Here is a 24,349-nt window from a genome sequence, read left to right on the forward strand (position 1 = left end):
TTGGAAAAATTTTTGACAGGAAGAATTCAGGAACCCAGATAGGAAACAACAGAATTTTCTACTGTGTAACCCCTGGAGCCTCCTTCTGCACCCTGGGAAGTTTCCCAAGGTTCCAGAGGCCCTGTACCTGAGTCAATCAGTGTCCCTTTCTCCCCCAAAGCCTGTTAAAGCCATTTCTGGGATTCCTTTGACAATAAGCTTAGCTGCAGGGCAGTCTGTCCAGCCTGCTTGCTTGTCTTGCCCAAACCAAGTATGTCTATAATTCATTTTCTGTCTGAGGGCAAAATGCTAGTGCCTAGAGGGGCTCCCTGTGGTGCACGAGAAGGCAGGGAACACTGTGAAGATTGACAGGCTCAAGGGTCCTGTACTGCTTCCTGGTCTGTAGTGAAGTGCATTGAAGTTGGTCACTCAAGAGGCCCTACTTTAGCTATTCCTATTGGTCCGGGGAGGTCTCATTCTTGTCCTAGTTTCTCCCTGGAGGTTTTTAAGTCTTACTACTTGATAAGACAATGTGAGGATGGCAGTGGCAGGGTGGGGTGAGAGCTAAATTAAATGCTTTCAAATGGCAGACCACATTTTGAGGTCCTCAGTGAAATAAGAAGCAGAGTGTGACAAGGGTTGGCTCACATTTCAGAAGTGCCTCCTTTGGTTCTCTTCCTTTTGCTTCCCCATATACTTCCCTCCATGTTTCTCTCTAGGATAGGGATCATAGAAAGTGCATGTGCCACCATATTATCAACCCAAGCCCATGGCAGATGTCATTAATCTCCATGACATTTTTTGCTCCTGATTCAGCTCAGGGATATAACCAAAATGAGTACAAACTGATAAAAATGGGCATTTGGCAGTCTACTCCTGGGTAGATACCAAAGAATATGAGAGCTTATTTCCACAAAATGCAATGTGCTAGAATGTCCCTGGCAGCTATACTGCCAACATCCCCCAATGAGAAACAACCCCAACATCCATCAACAGTCAAATGGATAAATGTATTGTATGTACATATAATGAAATATTCTGCAACAATGGAAAAGGAAGAAGTACTGATACACACAGTTTGAATGTACCTTACAGATGCAGGCTAGAGTAAAGTTACACAGAAAGGAGGAGCACACTATGTGAGTCCTGCTGATTGCAGCTCAAAAACAGGCAGAACTCATCAATGGTGATGGAAATCAAGAAAGTGGTTACCCTTGAGGCAAAAATGACTGAGAAAAGGGTATCAGGAATCCTACTGGGCGACTAGAAAATGTTCTGTACCCTGATATTCTGTATCTTGAAGCTGGACAGATTCCTCTGCAGCTGGACTTCTATTTGGTGATGGTTATTCAGATGTGCACATGTGCAGAATTTCAGAGATACACATCTAAGATTTGTGTCATCTTTATAGTTAAGTTTACTTAAAAGGGAGTACCAGTTTGAAAAGTATTCTCCATCCCTTGCTTATCCTTCCATGTATAAGGCCATAAGCATACAGTCTTGAGTCTGACTTTGATTCAAATGCAAGCTCTATCACCAATTGGCTTTGTAAATTACTTAACATTTTTTACTCTAGCTTCTCACCTCTATAGAGGAAATAAAAATAGCACCTATTTTACAGAACTATTGTGCTTCATACAACATCTGCCTGGCACATTTAATGCACTCCTGAAATGCAGTGTGTGGTTTTGTTCTTCTCCCTCTCTCCTTTGACCATCTAGTTTTTTCTTTAAGTTGTCTTTTTTCCTCCTCCCCCCATAGTCTTTCTTCCTTTATTCTCCTACTTCATGAAGTTTAAGCATGAATCTTTTAAAATGTATTGAGTCCAATTTTATAGTTAATGACATAATTAAAAAGCAAGTATATTTAGTATTTTCTATGCCTCTCTTTGAAACAAATTCTGTATTCACTGAATTAAAATTAGAAGAATGTACTGATTATTGGAGTGAAGCCTTCAATGTATTAACAGTGATTCCCAAACTTTCCTGCACAATAGAATCACAAAGGATCTCATAAAGAATCCCTAGCCCAGGCCAAATACCAGACCGATTAGATCACAGTATCTGGTGCGGGGGGCACAGGCAGCTCTTCAGGTGGTTTCAGTGTGTAGACGAGTCTGGCAACTACTACAGAACTTTGCTTTCTGTTCATTCCATAGTGTCTCAGGAACTTCAGCATGTGGATTTGAATTCTGGCTGCACCTTAGAATGACCTAGGAAGTTTCTAACTAATATTTCCACTCAGGTTCTACCCTTGGTGAAGCCTGGCCCTGATTCCCACCTCCTCTAGCCACACCCTACCACTTCAGTTACCACTCAGTTAATCCCCCAGAGGGGATTAATTCACTGATTGGGTTAATACTCTTATAACCCAATCATTTCTCCTCCGAACCTTCTTGTGTTTGTCTCACACATGTGCTTTTGGGAGACACCTCACATCCAAACCATAACAGGTGTCTCGGTAACTCTAGTGATCCAGGTAACTCTAGCCCTCCAACCTGACCCAGTGTTCCTCTCAAGTCAAAATGCTTTCTCCTTGTGGTTTTGAAAACCCTATCCTTGTCTCATTCCTGTTGCAAGCTGAATATGGAGAAGAATGATGTGATTCTGATAAGTTTTTGTCTTGTTTTGCCTTCAGTATGGAATTGTGCTGGATGCAGGCTCTTCTCACACAAGTTTGTACATCTTTAGCTGGGCATCTGAAAAGGAGAACGACACAGGGATAGTGCAACAGATAGAAGAATGCAAAGTGTCCGGTAAGGTGAAGAAAAGGGAAGGGAAGACGGTGGAATGTGGGAACACGAGAGTCTATGCAAGCAGAGCAGAAGAGGAAAAGGAGAACCAAATACAGGACACTGGATGAAGAACACCATGGAGCTGCTACTGTTACTTTTTGTGATTATAAAAATATCAAAATCCTTAATGATCAAGCCCTTGAAGAATAAGCAAATCTATAAATAATTGAGGGGTTGATGGTGTAGCTCAGTGATAGAGTGCCATGTTTAGAATGCACAAGGACCCAGCAACACACACACACGATAGAAATAATCGAGTAATAGCAGTTCCCACCAACAGAACACTTCTGTATGTCTTGCACTGACCAAGAACTAAAAGTGTACTTTCATTTCATCCTATAGTCTCCCATTGAGGTAGGTATTATTTCCCATTTTTAAAAAATTAGGGCACCAAGATTGAGAGAGACCACATACCACTTGTTTAATGTTACCTTGAACTAGTAAGCAATGGAGCTGTTCATCTCCCATGGGAGATGTTTCCAGGAGAGGAAATCATAATAGTCAGTGGCTGGATGTCCTAGGATGTTTTAAATATTTTTTTTGTTGTTGTAGATGGACGTAATATCTTTATTTATGTATTTTTATGTGGTGTTGAGGATAGAACCTAGTGTCTCACACGTGAGAGGCAAGTGCTCTTCTACTGAGCTACAGCCCTAGCCCATACTTTGCATTTGTTAATGTCCAGATTTCTCATTTTGCTGGCTTTGAATTCATTGCCTTCCATTCTTACAAACTTTTTTTTTTTAATCTAATAGATGTCTGTGTTCTAAGGGTCATCCCATGAGTGCATGAGTATTTGGCTTAATAAATGCAGTAATTTCCCCTCTCCAAAGGGGAGAGAGAAGGGGGGGGGGGAGAGAGAGAGAGAGAGAGAGAGAGAGAGAGAGAGAGAGAGAGAGATGGGGGGCACTAAGTTCTGGTTTTCCGAATCCAAATAGCTGGTAACTTAGAGCTGATTTTCTCATTATTGTTAAATAAATGGGCTGTTTAAAAACCTGTGTGAATTATCTGCTTAACTTATTGAAGTTTTGGGGTGGGAAAGTCACTAAAGAGACGGGATTCTATTCCTGTTTTTGCTAATGAAAGAAAAAAAAAAAACCACTCAGAAATATTTGGCACTGCCCATGACTGCATGCAATAGCAGCTTCTACCTTTCCATTAGAAGCAAGTATATCTTGTGCTTATTTTAATTTTTGCTATAAATGTCATTTTTATTTATTCTTGGAACTAAGGTTGCTAATTATAACATTGTGGCATAAAAATACAGAAATATCAAATAAAGAAGCACTCTAAAATCCATGTCAAAATCTGAGACAATGTTATTCAATTACATGAAATTGTGCCATCCAGTGGCAAAACTATCAAACACCAGATGGACTCACTGCCAGATTTGAAAATTAAATCATAACAATGCTAGATGTGGTGAATTAGTCTCTAAGTACAGCAACTTAATATATATCACATCAGGAAATTGATTTTTTTTCTTGTATTTTCTCAGCAGCAACATAATTTGCTCTGATATTGTCAAGGTGTGTCCTATACCTTTTTAAAAAAAGGTTGTCATCTTTCATATCCTTCCCTAGGTGCTGGAATCGCAGCATATTATAGAAGACCAAATGATATAACTATAAGGCTGACACAATGCATGGAGAAGGCCAGGAAAATGATTCCAATGTCCAAGCACCAAGAGACACCTGTTTACATGGGAGCCAGCGCAGGCATGCAGTTGCTCAGGTATAGTAGGATGTGGAGTTCAGAGAGGCAGCACCAGAGCCCCTGAAATTATAAGAGATAACCACACTTCCACACTCCAAATGCTACGCATCCTAAAGCCCACACCTAAGAAAGAAAATTTCAATAAGTGAGTAAAACTCCCCAAAGCATAGTATATATATATTAAGATTTTGAGTATGTAAAGAAGCTTTGCATCAGCCATGTAGTATGTGCCTGAAATCCAAGCTACTAAGGATGCTGAGAGAGGATGTATGAGGTCATCCTGGGGAAAATTAAAGAGACCACTTCTCAAAAAAAGCCTTGCCCATTTGCCCATAGTAAACTCAAGCGGGAAGAGACACACAGAGAGAAAGACTGAGCCTGTGTGCTCTGAGATTTGGAGACACAGAATTAGTCAATCAATATCTGGATGTAGGAAGACTAGAGGAGACCCACAGATGTCCCAAGACACTTATAACAAGCACATCTTTATTGGTCAACACTTGGTCACCTAGTTGCATTATTTGTTTACTTGTTCATTCATCGCTCATGAGTGCCTACTTTGTCCAGAATATAGATGAAGGTGACTCAGCCCCAAGGAAATAGTTCCACCCAGTGTGATCACTTCTTTTACAGAGGAATGATCAGAGCTCCTGTGGGAGCATTTGTCCTGCTCAGGATGAAAGGCCCTCAGAAAGACTTGTGCAAGGAGGAGATATATGAGCTGAGTCACAAAAGAGGACTTGTCGGGTGAGGGAAGGGTGTTATAGACCAAGTGATAGCACATGTTCAGTAACCCACTGTTATTCAACACCTATTGTGTGTCAGGCACATTCTAAGAGCTGTGATACAGCAATGAAGAGGCAGGACAAAGTTGCTAACTTGATGCAGTTGGTGTGGAGTTTGTTCTAGGATGTGCAGTGGTGGGGCAATAGGGCATATTCACAGGTCCGTTAGTAGCTCTGCAAAGACAGGAGACAGGGTGCATGTTGTAAAATAATAATAGTAGAAGCTAATATTTATTGAGCACTTGCTGTATTCTTAGAAGTGCACTAAATTCGTGACACACATTGTTTGATTTAATCACCAAAACAACAGTATGAAGTAGAGGATATGATTAACTGTTACTAACCAGATAAGGAAGCTGTGGCTCACAAATGTTGAGTAACACCCAAGGTCCCAAGTCTGCCTGGTAAGGGACAGAGCCAGAGTTGTGAATGGGATTCTGAGAAGGCCTTGTAGACCATGTGAAATTTAGAGTTTATCTTGAAGACAGTGGAAACTCACTTAAAAAAGTTACACAATTGGTGACGCTGGTAGAGAAGATAGATTGCAGTGGAGGGAAGCAAGGGTAAAGGAGGCGCAGGTAGTGGGTATGGGAGGCATTCAGATGAGAGGTTAGAGTTGGAAGGTACATCCTCTCAACGGGAGGCTCTCAGTGTTGCTTAGCCTAGGTCTTAGAAACTGGTGCATCTCATCTTCATTATGACAACTCCGGAAAACTCCTTTCTTAGGTCTCAAGGTCTCAAATGGACCCAAGAACTAGTGATAGTATGAGGAAGGTATTTCCCAGTCTGGAAGCAGTAGAAGTCGACTATGTCCCAGGTGACTTGCCACCTGCTTTCTACCACAGTCCAAATTGAAAACCTCAAGCACAGACTAACTTGTGTAATCAACTAAGAGTCACCATAGTTGCTAATATCACAAACATCAGCTCTAGGCATGGACAAAATACCCAACTACCACCACCACAATCTTTCTAGAACATTTGATTTTTTGATCCAGGAAGCAAAAGAGCAAAAATATTATTTTAGGAAGACTAACCTACTCAAGGATTGGAGAGATTTGAATTAAGGGGACAAAAAGATTAGCTCAGCCTCATCCCAAAGGAGGGTTCCTCTGTGAGCCATGTGTGGGGATCCCCATGTCTCCATTTATTCCAGCATATTTGGTTTGTTTCTTTGCAGCATTATGTGGAAAACATAGCTGGAATAAGTAGGTGTAATTATTAAGACCAAGATGGTAACGCCACCTCTTCTTTGGTGTAGGATGGCAAGTGATCGAATGGCTGGCAAGGTCATGGCTGCAGTGATAAGGAGCCTCAACAACTACCCGTTTAACTTCCATGGTGCCAAGATCATCACTGGCCAAGAGGAAGGTGCCTATAACTGGATTACTATCAACTATCTGCTTGGCCATTTCGTTCAGGTGATCACCTCACACCACCCATGGAAATGGCTCCCTAGGGGTCCATGACCTTGTTCTCTCAGGCAATATTTCATCCAGAGTGAGTGATGGATGAAAAAGTGCCATGAATTTATTCCCATGTTTGTAAGAATTACTGGAGGAATAGCTGCCTGTCAAGAACTTCCTTAGGGAAGTCTTCATCTCTGGGAGACAGAGGAAAAGAAAGTCTATCATTAAAAGTAAGAGCAGTTAGTACTTGCCTAGGCTGATTGCTGTGTGCTGTGCTAGCACTTACTTGTGCTGAGAGAATTCATCCTCAAACGACAGTCTGAGGTCTTTACAAGACTCCTTGCACCAAGAAATTTAAGAGGACTCTGCCATTTTAGAGGTGGGTGGTGATGCCTAATGAGGGTAATTATTGTGCTGAAGGTCACACGGTAATTACTGACTAAGGTGGGAGATGAACTTGAGTATGCCTGGTCCTAGACCCCTTTTTTGTAGCACTTGTTACAATGCTTCTGTGTCACAGCAGTGTGTACTATGTCAAAGCCCCTCTCCTTTTGCTGTTGATCTAATGCAGACTCAGGAACCTCAGTGCTCTATGCCTTACCTTTCTGCCCCTGCTTCTCTGCTTTAGGAATCCCTGACTCTAAGAAACATGGTGAAAAGCTGACTGTCCAGAGACCTTTAGTGCTGGTGACTGTCCTCTTTTTCAGAAATCAAAATGGTACAATCAGTTCTTTGAAGGAATCAAACACGAGAAAAATTTTGGAGTTTTGAATCTTGGGTCAGACTCTACACAAATTACTTTTGTGCCTAAAAACCACACTATGGAGTCCCCAGAAAACTCTCTGCAATTTCGCCTCTATGGCAAGGACTACTATGTATACACACATAGCTTCTTGTGCTATGGGAAGGATCAAGCACTCTGGCAGAAACTGGCCAAGGACATTCAGGTAAGTGTTACTGAATTCAGACCTGCCCTTTCCACATCTGGTCCTCCAGCCCTCACATCCTGTTATTTTCTCTTTCTAATTCTGTAATTGGTCTGAAGCTGGTTATTGTACTTTCCAAACCCTTTCAGGCAAGATACCAAGCTATACCTGGTGGACCCCTATGAATTCTTCCATCCAGACATCCCCTCCTGTGTTTGTTTACTGCACTATCTCCAAGGAAACCACACATTTTTTTCCCTTAGCAATTAATTTCTCACCCCTGAAGGATTGGTAATGAAAACTGCATGCTAGAGTATCATTCAGGGGTAGGTTGTTGCAATTTATAAGCAAATGGTCTTCTATGCCATTTTTTATTTCCCTTTTCTACAAAGTACAGAAAACAGGGTTGTTTGGAATGACCTGGAGAGGAAGAGAGAAAAACACTTCAGGAAAAACACGGAATTTATTAATCAACACTTTAAATCTTATTCCTGTATGCTTTTTGCATTTTTTAACACAAGAAAAGTTAAACACTCTGTTACAACATACAACTAAACCGTCAGGGTCACTCCAGGTGAATTGGGCTGGCATGAAATAGTCAACACAGAGATAGAGAAATACCTTTTTCTTTGGGTTCTGCAATGGGTCCTCTGACCCAGCTTACAAAGGAGGCAAGTCAGGCAAGAAAAAGAGGGAGAGCATGCCTTGAATCTGGGTTTTATTGGGGGAGGCTGTTCCATGGAGTATTTTATCCCCAAAAGGGCAAAGGGGTAGGATTACAAAGGAATAGGTGAGTGTATCTCAACCCATCAGGGTGACACCCACACCTGGAGCCATGCCTTGTTATCTGAGCTGGGCTAATGCCCAAGTTACTGGGACCTGGCACTACTGTGCCAGACTAAAAGCAACAATTGGTAGAACCTGGTGCATCAGAACTTAAAGGTGTCTGCATCCAGGGCAGCTCCCGACAACACTCCACATCATGAGAGTATCAGGCACATCCTGACAAATAAACACAGCAAGGTTGTCATATCCAGCTGGTCTCTGTCTCTGCTGGAAGGACAACTAGTTCTCTCGTCTCCCCATCTCTGATTCTCAAAACCACTATTAGTAAGAAGATCATCGTGGAGCAGATGCCACTGTGAATGGCCCACTGATCCTCAGAATTCCACTAAATTTCTTATCCATAGCCACCTCATTTCTTCTCTGTAGGGTTAAGGGTTAAAAATCACTGGATTCTATTGGTTTAAAAGACCTAACACATGTTCCACCTCTTGGAGTTTCTGATTCTCTGCTTGGGGAGGTGAGGAGCCTCAGCCTCCCGTTTTTGAGAGTCTTGAGAATTTTCCTTGCTCCTGTTTTATGTGATTTAGCCCTAGGAACTCAGGGACATTCCCAACTAATCGTACTTCTGGGTCCAGCTTTAACTATATCAACATCCTGTAAATAGCTCAGAACATTAATATGTGGTACCACTTCTGGTGTCTGTTGTAGAAACTGTTTTTTAAACTGATTTCCAAGCATGAAAAAGTCAGGGAGGGGCATAATAATACCAATTCTATGTGCTGCCATTTTGTACTATGCCTACACAATTAATGAAGTAGGATTGTGGCTTTTGTACCCCAACATTCACAAGATTCCTTCAAGTGATTTTTTTTCCATTCAGGTGTTGAGTGATGGAGTCCTCAAGGACCCATGCTTTCATCCTGGGTATGAGGAAGTAGTGACAGTAAAAGCGCTTTACGAGACCCCTTGCACCAGGAGATTTAAAAAGATTCTGCCGTTTAATGAGTTTCAAATCCATGGTACTGGAAACTATAAACAATGCCAGCAAAGCATTCTTGAACTCTTCAACACCAGTTACTGCCCTTATTCCCAGTGTGCCTTCAATGGGGTTTTCTTGCCACCATTCCAAGGAAGTTTTGGGGTAAGTTTGTGAAATGATAAGTTATATTGGTTAGAATGATTTGGGTTGAAGGTTATAGAATATGTGTCTATAGAGAGCTTAAATAATAGGATTTCTTTTAATCTCACATCATAATGTCCTGAAATAAATCAAGGTTAGTTTTTTGGCTCAACAATGTAGGGACATGGGATCAGTGTCTTCATCATTTTCTTGACCTTCTTGTAGTGCTAAGATGGCAACTAGTGCTCCAAGCATCACATCACCACATCAACGCCAACGCAGGATTGACGTTAAGAGGTTCCTCTTGTATATGTCCCTCTGCCATTATGTGCGAGTACCTACAGATATCTTTTCAGATCACGTTGACAAGAACTTCGTGAAATGCATATACTAAAATTTTTTGTGATAAAGGAGAAATTTTCAATAATATGGTTGGTTTACACTAATTATGGTTCATTTCCTGGGGAGTCTCTCCTAAGGATATCACTATCTCTATCTGGATAAAAACATTATTGTATAACCAAGAAAGAAGTAGGGGCTGGAACCCATTAGAGTCTGCTACAAGTGGCTCCCCAATGTCTGTGGGACATTTGTTATAGTTAAAGCTTCGTCCCAGGGTTTCATAAACTGACTTCCAGACCACTCATGTATAATCGAATCAAGCCTTTATTGAAGCACACCGGTGGCGGCTGACCAGAACATAAATCTGTTCCCCTGATCAGCCCCGAACAATTGCAAGGGCACTCCTTACAAGCCTGAAAACTGCAAAAGAGATGTTCGCGGGGGTGGGGGGGGGGGGGTCTAGCCAATGCAAGCAAGCCAGGTTACAGAAGCCGGACAGTGCAGTCAAGCAGAGGGAAGCCTAACCAATCACAGTTAGCCCAGTCACCCCAGTTACAAAAACAGAGCCCCATTACCCTAGTTACAGAAACAATACCCCATTAGGTAATTCCGTGTTCTTAAAGGTTTCTATAGCAAAAGGAAAAGAACATCTTGCTCCAGTCATGACTCTTCTACTTGGCATGGTTGTTTTACAGGATGAAGTCATAAAACAAAATGGAGTCACATTTGCTCCTACTATCACACATTGACTCAGCTGAGGTTTTTCCCCTAAATAGACATTTAATAAGTAGAAACTCAGGATATCCCAAAGAAGAATTGACAATACTATCATTTTGATTACATTTTGAAGAGTGGGAAATTATTTAATTCCAAAATCCTTCTTTTCCTAATTGTTCCAGAAGAAGATGAAGAAAGTGAGCAGAAGCAGAGGAGATGCCCCTGATCTACTTACTCATTATTCAAATTACATGTCATGTTTCTGGAGATCAAGTGTTACTGCATTAACAGTTTAGGAGTATATTGCAAAATTCACTACCATTTATTAAGTGCCAGTTATGGAGCAAACATTGTTTATATTCATTTGAGGCAGCATCCAAAGAAACAAGGGCTTTTATCTGTCTTGACTACTCTTTCTCCCTTTCACAAAACAGATCAACATGTGAGAATGGGGGGTTCACTTCCCCTTGAGGATTCCAGCAAGTGTCACAGAAAGAGCTCCCTGGAGACAGCACAGGACTGATGGTACTCAGACCTGACTTAAGTCTTGGCTTTTGGGGAAACTTTTGAGCTCCTCATTCCTTTGGTCTCTGGGAAAGCAGCAGGAGGTAGTGCCATGGATCCAGGCTTACTTTAATCATGGCCCAACTACAGCTTCCCTCTCCTCAAGAATCCTGAGGAAAGCACATCACTAGAAAACCACTGGCAGAGCAATAGCTTTGGTTATTAGTTGGCTCCAACCCCCAGTTCAGAACAAATTAGAACCTCGTTTGAATATTCTGTAACTGAGCTGGCATTGGTTGCCCACCATGGGATTTCTTGGGCCAGGGTCCTCCCTTGCCTTGAATCAAACTTCTGGAGGAGGAAGGAGGGTACCACAAGAGGAAGGCAAGTGGTGAGGGCAGCTGGAGACAGCCAAGGGCCTGTTTAACTCTAGTCACTGCTAGGAAGTAAATGTAAAGGAAAAGGAACATACCCTCTTTAAGGAGTTGACGTTTTAATGTCTCTGAACGCTTTGCCTCCTGGGAAACATGGCTTAATTCCTGCCTTCAACATAGAGCAAACCCTTCTTCCTTGAGGGAATGGAATTTTTTGCCTCTGAATGTGATTTCTGCAATCCAGGTAGGGAGAAGTAATGGCTGGAAAAGGTGGTGGGCCCTTGAGCTCCCCCTAGCGGCTTTTATGTTTGTTTTCTTGGTCTCTTGTTGAGATTGTTCTGACTTCTAAACCTTTATTTGGTAGCCCCCTTGGATTAGCTCATTGTCTCCCTCTGCATAGCCTCTTTCTTCTCTGTATACATCCCTCAGGGTCACTGTCTGATACTTACCCATGTTTTGGAAATTTTTTTCCATTTCAGATATTTTTTTTGGGGTGGGGGAGTGGTCCTCTTTGTAAATATTTTGCTTGTTTTTTCTCTAAAAATTAGAAACTATATTCCCTGTTTCACTGGCAGTTGGTTATGAGCAATGGATATGCTGGACAAGTGGTTACTGGGGATGGGGAGCTGATTTGTAGCATTTGCCAATTTCCATAGTGTAAATATTCCCACCCCAGTCTATTTCTGCCTCCCAAACTGACATGAACTACATCACAAAAATCCTGAAGTTTTCGTGTTCACCTCTTGCCTGTCAGAGTCAGCTCATAACACCAATACAGCAGATGTCAAGTGGGCCCTAGCATCAGGGAGGTGCTGACAGAGCTTAGCTCTTTCTCCTAGCAGTCCTCTGACCTCACTGAAGTTCTGAGGACTGATTTGGAACAAATCATCTTCCATGCATGTATAAAGTGAGACAATGAATCCTAATGTTACATATAACTATTATGGAGTGATAAAAATAATTTAAAAAGAAGAAATTCCCATTCCCAAGGCCAGGAACTTGAAGCATAACTTTTTGAAACACCAAATCCAGTTGCATTTCCATTATTTCCGGAAGGAGTTATCTTGTGTGTTCTCAAACCACAGAGCATTTGTTGGAGGAGAGTTTGTGGACCCATTGCAAGTGTCCCTGATGATCTAATTCTTCGTCTGTAAATATAGTATTAAAAACTGTTAGTGCTGTGTCTGCCTACATTGTGGCCCTTGTCACTAGGTTGAATCCAATGTGACAGGCAAAACAGAAACACCAACAAGATGGAACATCTCTGGGAATTACTTTGGAGGTAATTGGGGAAATAGCTTTTGAGATCACATGGTGCAATTTATATAAACAAGAAAGGACGGAAACAGATTCAATGGAGACCTGGAAATAAAGAACATTTGAAATGTATTTGCACGTGCACGTGGGAGCGTGCGCGCGGACGTGCGCGCGCGCGCGCGCACACACACACACACACACACACACACATATACACAGAGTTGACCACTGAATAACATGGGGAATGTGGGCACTGATCTCTCAGTCCAGTTTCCATGTGTAACTTTTTTTACAATAAGTATTTAAGATTTTTTTAAACACAGCCTCCTTGGTTAATTTATACACAAATTTTATTTTGTGCTAACTTTCTGAGTTTTCCCCCCTTTGGAATTCTGGTAAAAGTGGAATGTGAACTTTACTAAAACATTAGTAGACTGCTTCAGAAATGAAGGAAATATCAAACAAACAAACAAAACATCTTGACTAGATCTCATATACATACACTCATTTTTATTAAATTAGACAAATAGTAAATATGAATACAGATTTGTTACAAATAATGCATCTTTAAAAACTGCCATTATTTTAGTGGAATTGAAGCATATGGCTTGTTTGCAGCAGGAATACCCTGTAAATGGCATCTTTGCTTTTCTCTGAACCAAAAATGAGCTCCCACAGGGATCAAGTCAGTGTTCCTATGTGTTGGACACAGCCTAAAACTTCAATTTTCTCTTATAGGCATTTTCGATTTTCTATTTTGTGATGGATTTTTTTAACTTGACATCAGAAAAGGTCTCTCAGGAAGAGGCAATTAAGAGAATAGGAAACTTCTGCTCTCAGCCTTGGAATGAGGTAAGTACCTAGAGACTGTAGCCATCACAGTTGCACTGTGCCCCTTGCAGCTTGAAGGATGTGAGTCTGCTCCTGACCTCGTGCTGCCCTGACCAAGATCTAGAAAATGTGTCAGATAAGCCCAGATGGTGGGCCAAGGAATGAATTTACCAACATTCCTTGATAACTTGACATAAAATGTCGTATGTAAGGTATTGTGTTTCTCACCTACTGTGAAGTCTGGCAGCAAGCAGCTGCTGGCATGGGATTAGCAGTTCATCTATGTCTCAGGCATTGCACCTGCAGTTCTATAGTCATGTCATGTCCTCATGGACACAGGTGGCTGCTCTAGCATCTCTGTTCAAACTTAGAAGAAGGTAGAATAAGATACAGCTGTCCTTTTCACAGGAAAGGAAAGGCTATTGCAGAAGGCCCATAGAAGTCTTTCTCTTGTTTTTAAATTTTTTTATTATTAAGTTTTATTTTGGTGGGGGGCTGGGGTTGTGACTCAGTGATACAGCGCTTGCTTAGCATGCATGAGGCATTGGGTTCGATTCTCAGCACCACATACAAATAAATAAAATAAAGGTCCATCAACAACTTAAAAAAATAAAGTTTTTTTTGATTGGTACATAGTAACAATACATTTTATGCAGTACCATGTGATATTTTGACATGTATACATTGTTGATCAAATCAGGATAGTGATTGCATCCATCCCCTTAAACATTTATCAGTTGTTGGGGTGAATAACATTCAAAATCCTCTTTCTAGCTTTTATGAAATATTCACTACCTTATTCTGAACTATAGTCACCCTATTGTACAACGGAACACCAGCACTTATTCCTCCTAACTGTAATAACCTCTCTCTATCTTTCCTGGTATACTTCATTCCCTCACCCCAATCCCTTCCTTGCTCAACTCAGTGGGATCAACTTTTCTATATTCAACATATGATTGAGATCATACAGTATTTGTCTTTTTGTTTTTGGTTTATTTAACTCAAAATAATCTCCTCCAGGTTCATCCATAGTGTTCCAGATGACAGATTTTCATGTTTTTTTAATGGCAAATTAGTATTCTATTGTATGTGTTTATCACATTGTCTTTATCCACTCATCTCTCTATGGATACTTACAGTGAGCCCCTATCAAGGTTAAGGTGAATAAGACTGCAATAAACTTTGGGAGTAAACCATCATGTCACCTTAGGAACCGAATTCCTCAACAAGACTTCTAAAGAGAGAAGTACAATCAAGAGTCAATAACTGGGATAGTATCAAACTGAAAAGCTTCTTCACAGCAAAGAATGGAAGAAAATATTTACCACCGGCACCTCAGATAGAGCATTAATCTCCAGGATATACAAATAACTCACAAACTGAACACCAGAAAAAATGAATATCCCAATCAATAAATGGGCAAAGGAACTGGACAGATACTTCACAGAAGTTATGAATAGTTATCAAATATATGAAAAAATGTTCAACATATCTAGCAATTAGAGAAATGCAGATTAAAACTACACTGAGATTCCATCTCACTTCAGCCAGAATGGCAATTATAGGAATATAAGTAAGAATAATGTTGATGAGGATGTAGGGGAAATGTACAAATTGGTGCAACCACTCTGGAAAGCAGTGTAGAGATTCCTTAGAAAACTTGGAATGAAATCACCATTTGACCCAGTTATCTCACTCCTTGGCATATACCCTTAAAATCGGCATATTACAGTGATGCAGCCACATCAATGTTTATACAGCTTAATTCACAATAGCTAAGCTATAGAACCAACTGACATGCCCTTCAACAGATGAATCAATAAAGAAAATGTGGTATATACACACAACGGAATATTGCTCAGCCATAAAGAAGAATGAAATTATTGCAATTGCCGTAAATGGATGGAACTGGAGACTATCATTTTAAGTGAAATAAGCCAGAACAAAGGCAGAATGTTCTCTTTGATATGCTGGTGCAAACACAACAAATGGGGAGGGAAAGAATAAAAGCTCAGTGGATTAGACAAAGGGTAATGAAGGGAGGGGAGGGGGTGAGAATAGAAAAGACAGTAGAATTAATTGGACATAACTTTCCTATGTTCATATATGAATACACAACCAGTGAAACTCCACATCATGTACAACCACGAGAATGGAATCCTAATTAGAATAAGTTATACTCCATCTATGTATAATATGTCAAAATACACTCTATTGTCATGTATATCTAAAAAGAATAAATCAAAAAAGGGAAGAAAAACAAGGAAAAGGAGAAAAATTCCCTATAAATAATACATTAGGAGTGAAGATGTCTCTTTTGACATACTGATTTCATTTTCTTTGGGTATACACTTATTCATTTCTTTGGGTAATTCCACTTAGTAGTGGAATTGCTGGACCAGATAGTACTTCTATTTTTAATTTTTTTGAGGAATCTCTATACTGTTCATAATTTCTGTGACAAGTTTATGTCCCCAACAGTGCCAGGCAAGCACTCTATTCTTGAACTACATTTCAGTCCTTTTTTTTTTTTTTTTAATAATAGTCATTCCAAGAGAAGTAAGGTGGTATCTCACTGTGTTTCTTTTGTTAACTGATACCAGGTTCCACTCCCAGAGATTCCTATTTAACTCGTATGAGAATACCCAGCTAAGCATGAGGAATTTTTTATTGACACATAATATTTGTACATATTTATGTGTTACAGTATGATAATATGATACATGTATGCAATGTATAATGATAAAATCAGGGTAACTAGCATTTCCATCTCCTCAAATATTAATGATTTCTATGTGTTGGAAACCTTTATGTTCTTTCTTTCTAGGGATTTTGAAATGTATCATACATTAATATAAGGTAGTTACCCTACTAGCTATGGAGCAGCAGACTAATTGCTCCTGTCTGTTTTGAAGTCCCTAATCTAAGCTCTGTCTACCCTACCCCTACAATTCCCAGTCTCCAGTGACCACTATTATTCTGTTTTTCTATGTGATAGTTTTTTTTAATTCTCAGAAATGAGTAAGAACATGTGATATTTGTTTTTCTTTGCCTGGCTTATTTCACTTTATATAATGTCTTCAAGTTTCTTACATGTTTCTGTGATAGGATTTCATTCATTTTTAGCTGAGTAATATTCCATTGTGTGTGTGTTTGTATACGCATACATATATACCATATTTTCTTCATCCATTCATCAGCTGATTCCATATCCTGGCTATCATGAGTAGTCCTGCAAGAAACATGAGAGTTGTTTTAGTCAGGTTTTTTCTTGTTGTGACCAAAAGGCCTGATAAGAACAATGTAGTGGAAGAAAAGTTTATTTGGGGATCACAGTTTCAGAGACTGCAGTCTAAAAACAGCCAGCTGCACTGCTCTGGGTCTAAGGCAAGTCATAACTGAGTCAGGGGATAGCATCTGAGGATGTAACCAACAGGAAGCAGAGAGAACATGTTCTGTTCACCATGGATAAAATACATCCACCAAGGGCACACCCCAGTGAGCTACTTCCTCAGCCACATCCCATCTGCCTAGAGTTAACACCTCATTAATCCATCCAAGTGGATTAAGGCACTGAATAGGTTAAACTGTCATAACCCAATCATTTTACCTCTAAACTTTTTTGCATTGTCTCAAACATGAGCTTAAATAGCTGGGGGACATGATATCTAAACCACAACATTTTGCTCCTAAAAGCTCATGACCACGTCACAATATGAAAAATATTTAGTCCATTTCCAAGAGTCCCCATAGTCTTAATAGCTCCAGCTTTGTCCAAAAATTCTCCTCTGAGACGAAGGCAAACTCTTAGCTGCTGTCTCCTGTAAAAATTCAAAGCAAGTTACATATATCCAATATATAAAGGCAGAGTAAAAATTTCCATTCCACAGGGAGAAATCAGCACATTGAATGAAGGAATGGGACCAAAGCAAGACCAAAATCCAGCTGGGCAAACAAAGCCTTTAGCTCCATGTACCCCATTAGGCACATTACATGATGATGTTCTCTCCAAAGGGATTGTGTACCTCTAGCCCTTTGGCCTTGCTGGTTGAAGTCCAAGGCAAGTCTCTTGGCTTTTGCCCAATTCCTATAGTTTTCCTTGGCAGACTTCCCAGGTTACTGGTATCTCTTATTCTTGGGGATCTGCAATGAAGCTTTGGCTTCCATCTCATATCTTCAGGCATTGCCCTTTCAGAGGCTGCCCATAAGGAAACCAAACCTGCTATGCTTTGTCTAGGCTCCCAAGCTATCCTTTGAAATATCAGTGGAAGCCTCCAAGACCCCTAACTCCAGCTTCCTGCAGTCCTGCAGAACTGGCACCATTTGGTGGATGCCCAGGTCTGCCACAATCTAAACAGTAGCCAAGCTTCCTGCAGCAACCTCTGAGCATTGCTGAATATAGTGAAACATCTTCCTAGGTGCCCCTGTGCAAACAGGGGCCTCATACTCTCTTCTCAAAGGCATTTTAAATTTTACATCCTTGATCCTGAGATGGGTGTGGTCTTGCCATTTTCTGAGGTGCCCTGATGCCATCTTTTCTATTGTCACCATTTTTTAGCGGCTGTAATTGCTTTAATAACCACACCTTCCTTAGCCAGAGTTTGATTCCCATTTTTCTTGCCAAACTGCAAGTTTTCAAATCTTCCTGCTCTGCTTTCTGCTCCTGAGTATCATGGTAAACTTGGCTAACAGCCTCTAGCAGTATCCATGCCATACTGCCTGAATGCTGTGCTACTTTGAGATTTCCTCTACCAGAGTCATTAGTTCTTCACCTTTAAATTCAATCTCAGGAAAGTCTCAGCACATGGGCAAAATGGAAACAACATCTTTGCCACATATAACATGAATGACCTCTAGTCCAATTTCCAATAAAGTTCTACTTCTCCTCTGCAATCTCATGAGCTCAGTCTTTGCTGTCCATTTGCATTTTGGTCTTCTGAACTCCACCAGAATCACCCATCAAGGTCCACTTGCAACTAAAACTTTTCCAGCTTGCACTTCTAAACTTTTCAAAATTCCTGCCACAAATTCCAGAGAGTTCCCAAATCTCCTGAACCAAAGACCTGACAAGAACAACATAGAGGAGGAAAATTTTATTTGGGGGCTCATGGCTTTAGAGGTTCAGTCCAGGGTTATCTGACTTAATATCGCTTGGCCTAAAGCAAAGCAGAACATCATGGCAGAAGGGCATGGGAGAGGAAAGTAGGTCAGGACATGGCACCAAGAAGCAGAGAGAGCTCCACTCACCACGAACAGCATATAAACTCCAAAGCCATGCCCAGTGACCCACCTCCTCCAGCTGCTCTTCACCTCCCTACAGTTACCGCCCAGTTAATTCCTATCAGTGACCAATGCACTGATTAAGCTAAAACTCTCATATCTCAATCATTTGACATCTAAACTTTCTTGCATTACATGAGCTTTGGGGAGACACCTCATATCTAAACCATAAAAGGAGTACTATAGATATCTCTTGGATGTAATGATTTCATTTCCTGTGGATATTTTCCCAAGTGTGATATTGCTGGATCATATAATAATTCAATTTTTAATTTTTTAAAAACTCTCCATACTTTTTTCCATAATGACTATACTAATTCACATTCCCACTATTAGTACATAAGAGTTCCCCTTCTTCTGTCTCCTCACTAGTATTTATTCTGTGTCTTTTTGATAATAGCCATTAAAACTGGAGGGAAATGATATTTCATTGTGATTTTGGTGTGCACTTCCCTGATTAGAAAATTGAGCATTGTTTTCCTATACATGTTGGCCTTTTGTGTACTTTCCTTTAAGGATTCAGATCATTTGCCCATTTTTTTTAGTTTGATTATTTGGGTCTTTCTGCTGTTTGAGTTCCTTGTGTATTCTGGATATTAACCCTTGTCCGGTGAATAATTTTTAAATAATTTCTTCCATTCTGTTATTTCCTTTTTAATGCTGGTTGCTTCCTTTGCTATGCAGAAGCTTCTTTGAGATAATCTTATTAGTATATTTTTACTTTTGTCATCCAAGTTTTTTCGGTCTTATCCAAAAAAAATCTGCCTACCCAAGTACTACTTAGACTAATATTGCTAAAAGTGGACATCCTTATCTTGCTCCAGATCTTAGGACGAAATGCTTTCAGTCCTTTTCCACTAAGTATGATGTTGGCCATGGGCTTTTCTTACATGACCTTTATTGTGCTGGGGATCCTTCTACACCTAATATCTTGGGAGTTTTTATCATGAAGGGCTTACAGACAATATGTTTTTCAAAAAGGGCAAGAAATTTAGGGAAAGGCAGGGCAGGGAGGTACCACATATAAAATATTTGGCACAGTTCTGAGTACATGATATATCTTTAAAATGTTAGTTCTTTCTCTGTCCATGGTGTCCAGGAGGGAATTCCCATCTTAAGGGCAAAGAGATGGGGCTACAAACAGAACTCTGGGCTGACCAAGAGATGTCCTAGCCTATTGTCCTCTAATTAAGGCAGGAGGAGGAGGAGAGCAGGCTATATCATCACAACAGTTAGATGGATAAGGGCAGGGAGTGGCAGGCAGCTCTTAATATCTTCAGTAGAAAGTGGGATAAACAAACAAGGACTCAACACGATGAGTGAGGACTTTATGTGAATCAGATATTTTTAGAAAGGTTAAGTAAGGAGAGAATTCAGGAGGTAAGTTGCTGCACTTTCAGTAGTCTTTAGCAAAATGCCTCTTAAAAGTGTGATCCAGAGCTCTGTTTCTCAAACATTATTGTGCACATAAATGACCGGAGAATTGTCTTAAAATGCAGATTCTGAGTTGGTAGTTCCAGGGTGAGGACCAACATGATCCCAGAGGATGCTGATACTGTCAGTTCAGGGTCTAAGCTGAGTTGGAGGGATTTTAGGCATTTGTTTCCTTTAAATGCTCACAGAGACTCTGAGCCAAAGCCTCTGCTCAAGAGCATATAGGACACTCCAATTAAACAAAGGTTAATGGATTTCTTACTTCAATATTTCGTACAGATATTAATATGCTAATATGACTGCAAAACTCTAGCTTTAGTGGACAGAATAATACACTAAAATTAACTTTTTCTGAACTTTCTAGATCACAGGAACTAATTTTTTTGCAGCATCTATTAATATTTTACAGGACCCTATGGAGGAATAGAAACCCTCCTTAGGAGACTCTAAACTAAACATTCTTGCACCTACTGAAAGAGGTATTTCAGTAGTATTTCCAGTACTGAAAAGCTACTGGGAGAACTTGGCCTTAGGCTCACATGGGCTGGGCCTTTCTCCTTGCTTCATCAGGTCTAATAATAAGGAAGAAAGACATGGATATGTGCCTTTGTACAGTATATTTACTTTGCTTCATTTCTAGGTAAAGACATCCTTTCCTAAAGTAGATGAGAAGGAACTGAGTGAATACTGCTTTTCTGGTATCTACATCCTCTCCCTCTTTACATATGGTTATCACTTCACAAACAAGACCTGGGAAAACATTCATTTTATGGGCAAGGTAAATTGGCTATGTGTTGGGTTCTGGGGAAGTTGGGTAGTAGCTACTAAAGAAGCTTGGGTCTTGAAAATGGTGGGAGTTGACCTGATTTGTTTTGGCCTGATGTTCTGTTCTGCCATTTCACCTCTAACCCATGATGCCATACTATGTGAAGCCCTGCTGGGAATATCAACCACCTATGGCCATCTCCCCAAGGAGCGCAACCTGCATTCTCAGTTGTACCTGTCTGCCCACAGAACAGTGGCTAATTCTCTTAAAACAAAAAATGAGAGGTTAATATAAATCATTTCAGTAGCCACAGTAATTGTGTTGTGCTGACTTCAAAATCCATCCCAGGGGCCAGGGTTCTGGCTCAGTGGTAGAACATTTGCCTAGCATATCTGAGGCACTGGATTTGATCCTCAGCACCACATGAAAATTAACATATAAAATAAAATAAAGTTATTAGAGACCATGACTGTATGGAGTAACTGCAAAATAAAATCTCTTCCTAAAGCCCCTTGCACAAACTTAGAAAGGATGATCATGGTTCCTTGTAAGGAATGGAGGCCTTGTTGGTTGTTGCTTCAACACTTACCAATCTGAGCGCTCTGTGAGGAAAGGAACTGACTGGTTGGGAATGGGGCTGTTGCTTAGAAGTCACGCTGAGCCTGAGCCCTAAGACAACTTCACTGCTGTGCTTTGCCATAGTGCCACCTGCAGGTAATTAGGAGTAGAGAAACATGCTTGATGACAATATCAAGAGCAGTGTTACGGAAGGCTTTAAAACTATGTCCACTAAGGGAAAACACATTTTAACCCCATTTAAAATATGGTGATTTCAAGCAAAACAAACATCAAAACATAAATTGTAGCTGCTCCAAATACAGTAGTATGAGTACACTCTTTTGAGTATGGACCCTCTAACTCAAACTCAAATGTTTTCCTTATTTTAATATCTCAGACTCCCTTTCATCCTATCACAGTCTATTTTGTTTCTCTGAAGACACTAGTTCATATTTTTGAGTGACGTAAGAGGCACTGTATTTATAGTCTTAGAACTCCAGTGCATGATCTGGTATTTCTAAAGCTTGGGTGATAACTTCTTTACCTCTGGAGCCTTCTTGACACATGCAGTCAGATAAGGTTTCCATTCCCCACAGGGAAGTGATTATTTTACAAATTATTAATCCCCAATATTAGTAAAGGTATGGGGGAGAAGGGACATGTACTGTTATGACAATGTGTGCTAAGAGCCTTAAAAATGAGCACATCATGGTGTTCAATTACTCCATTTTTAGGATTTAGAAATGACTGGCTAAGGTGAGTAAGAGTGAATATATAAGGCAGTTCATGCCAGGGACAATGAAGTGGAAACAATGTAGGACTATCTTAATAAACCTAGATGATGTTCTCTAGGGATTGTTAAAATGAATTATTATATGTAAAATTTAACTCCACTTCTTTATAATTAAAAAATTCTCAGAGAGCACTGGAAAGATATGCCACAAATAGTGTAGCAATTTCTGAGTGGTGATGTGTGGATGGTTTTAATTTTCTTCTTTCCTTCTATCTGTACCTCCTAATACTTCTTCTGTGGCCATGCACAACTCATGAAATAAAAACATTTCCACATTTAGCATTCAAAGATTCCCTACATACCAATAAGTTCTGAGGTGACTGGAAATTATTCTTATAAGAGGATCACCATGTGTTTTATCATTTAATAAGATACCTTCCCATGCATGTGCATAGTCTGCCCACCTTGGTGAGGTTGATTTACTGGGATTATTCCACAGCTTTCCCCTAAGTGAATCATGTAGAAGGCCTGATTATTTACAGATGTTTCTTGGCTTGACAAAGGTGTAAAAGGCCAGAGACATTCATTATTCCTTCACCCTTTTACCTGCTTCCTCTCACCTCCCCTCATCCCTCTTCCCCACTCCACACATTCATATAAGCAGGAGAATAAGAATGCCAAGAGTTCCAAAAGTGCAGTGGGCAGTCACTCACCAAAGGCCTTTCTGACTTTGGGATTATGGCAGTGAGGCTTCAAACTCTCTTCTAATCCTTTGCTTGTATTTTCCCCACAACCATATTCCCAATAGACTATGAAATCAGTTCATTTAGAAAATTGCACAGGATGCTGTCAACATGACAGCTGTGGTGTCCTGGGTGAGGTTGGAAGAAACCTGTAAAGTATCTCCGTGGACCATAAACAACACATTTTCCTTGCTCTTGCAGATCCGGGGCACCAACGCCGGGTGGACATTGGGCTACATGCTGAACATGACCAACATGATCCCAGCTGAGCAGCCATTCACCGCACCTCTCTCCCATTCAACTTATGTGTTCCTTATGTTCTTCTTCTCCCTGTTGTTGGCCATAGAGATCACTGCAGCCTTGTTTATCCTTAACAAGCCTGCACATTTCTGGGAAGAAATGGTATAGCAGGAGCACCTGAAATCTTCTGCCTGGACTCAGAACAAACCTGCCCAGGGAGTGCCTCCCTCCATGTAGCAGTGTGTGGTGTCCAGCAGCCTCCTCCTGAGCCTGCCAGGGTGTCTTGACTAGCACAAAGCTTCCTTGGCTTCTGCTGAGGCATTTCCTTGGGAGATAATTCACCACCCTCTGCCTCAAGAACTTCCTGACAGACGCTGTCTTTTATGAGTCTTTCCCACCTACCCTAGTCCTCCTTTGTATTGTGTGCTTGTGAAGGTCTTTGAGACCTGCCACTTTTCATGATTTTTGCTTTATAAAAGAACAATATTGACTCATGTCTGGAAGAACTGAGAGTCCTGAGTCCTATGCTGGGAAATGGAGTGGCTAAAAGAAGAATCCCAGAAACTGGTTCAGTCTTACTCTTTGAGGATCCCTCTCTACCCCCTGCTTCCCATTTATTAAGAAAGCCATACAATGCCTTTGGGGAGTGCAGACCCTATGTCCTTCTCAGCCTTGCCCCTTAGGGCAGGAGAATTTTCTAGAGTAGGCAAACGTGTGCTAAGGCCAAAGAGTTTTGCAAAGGGATCTGTGTGTCCATGCAGTTAATAAAATTCTTAATCCTCTTGACATAGGGGTGTGAATTTGTCACATATTCCCAGGTGATGTTCAATGCTACCAAGTGGAATGCTCACACAGGAGATTTTTAAAAAGCAGATACATGTATAGGCATTCAGATTTCATGACAAACTATGAAATAGGTGTATACATGCTGGGAAGAAAAATACAGTTACAAGTCAGGGTTGGGAAAGTGCACCCTCCAATGCATCTTTGGAGTTTTGAGCTCATTATATTAAAATACATATAACATAAAATTCACCACCTGAACACTCAATT

At 40.6% G+C, this 24,349-nt stretch overlaps 1 protein-coding gene across 1 annotated transcript; it reads left to right on the top strand.

The window, feature by feature from the left end:
* The first annotated feature begins 869 nt into the window (after positions 1-869).
* On the top strand, positions 870-23,934 carry LOC114080607 (ectonucleoside triphosphate diphosphohydrolase 1-like). Its single transcript, XM_071611050.1, has 9 exons — positions 870-881; positions 2,617-2,734; positions 4,357-4,507; positions 6,535-6,694; positions 7,390-7,629; positions 9,275-9,535; positions 13,447-13,560; positions 20,897-21,034; positions 23,258-23,934. Exons 1-9 carry the CDS (start codon positions 876-878, stop codon positions 23,462-23,464), a joined length of 1,395 nt encoding a protein of 464 aa, XP_071467151.1. The 5' UTR covers positions 870-875; the 3' UTR covers positions 23,465-23,934.
* The last annotated feature ends 415 nt before the right edge of the window (positions 23,935-24,349 follow it).

Source organism: Marmota flaviventris, chromosome 4 (assembly GCF_047511675.1).
Source record: "Marmota flaviventris isolate mMarFla1 chromosome 4, mMarFla1.hap1, whole genome shotgun sequence".
In the NCBI taxonomy this organism is placed as follows: Eukaryota; Metazoa; Chordata; class Mammalia; order Rodentia; family Sciuridae; genus Marmota; species Marmota flaviventris.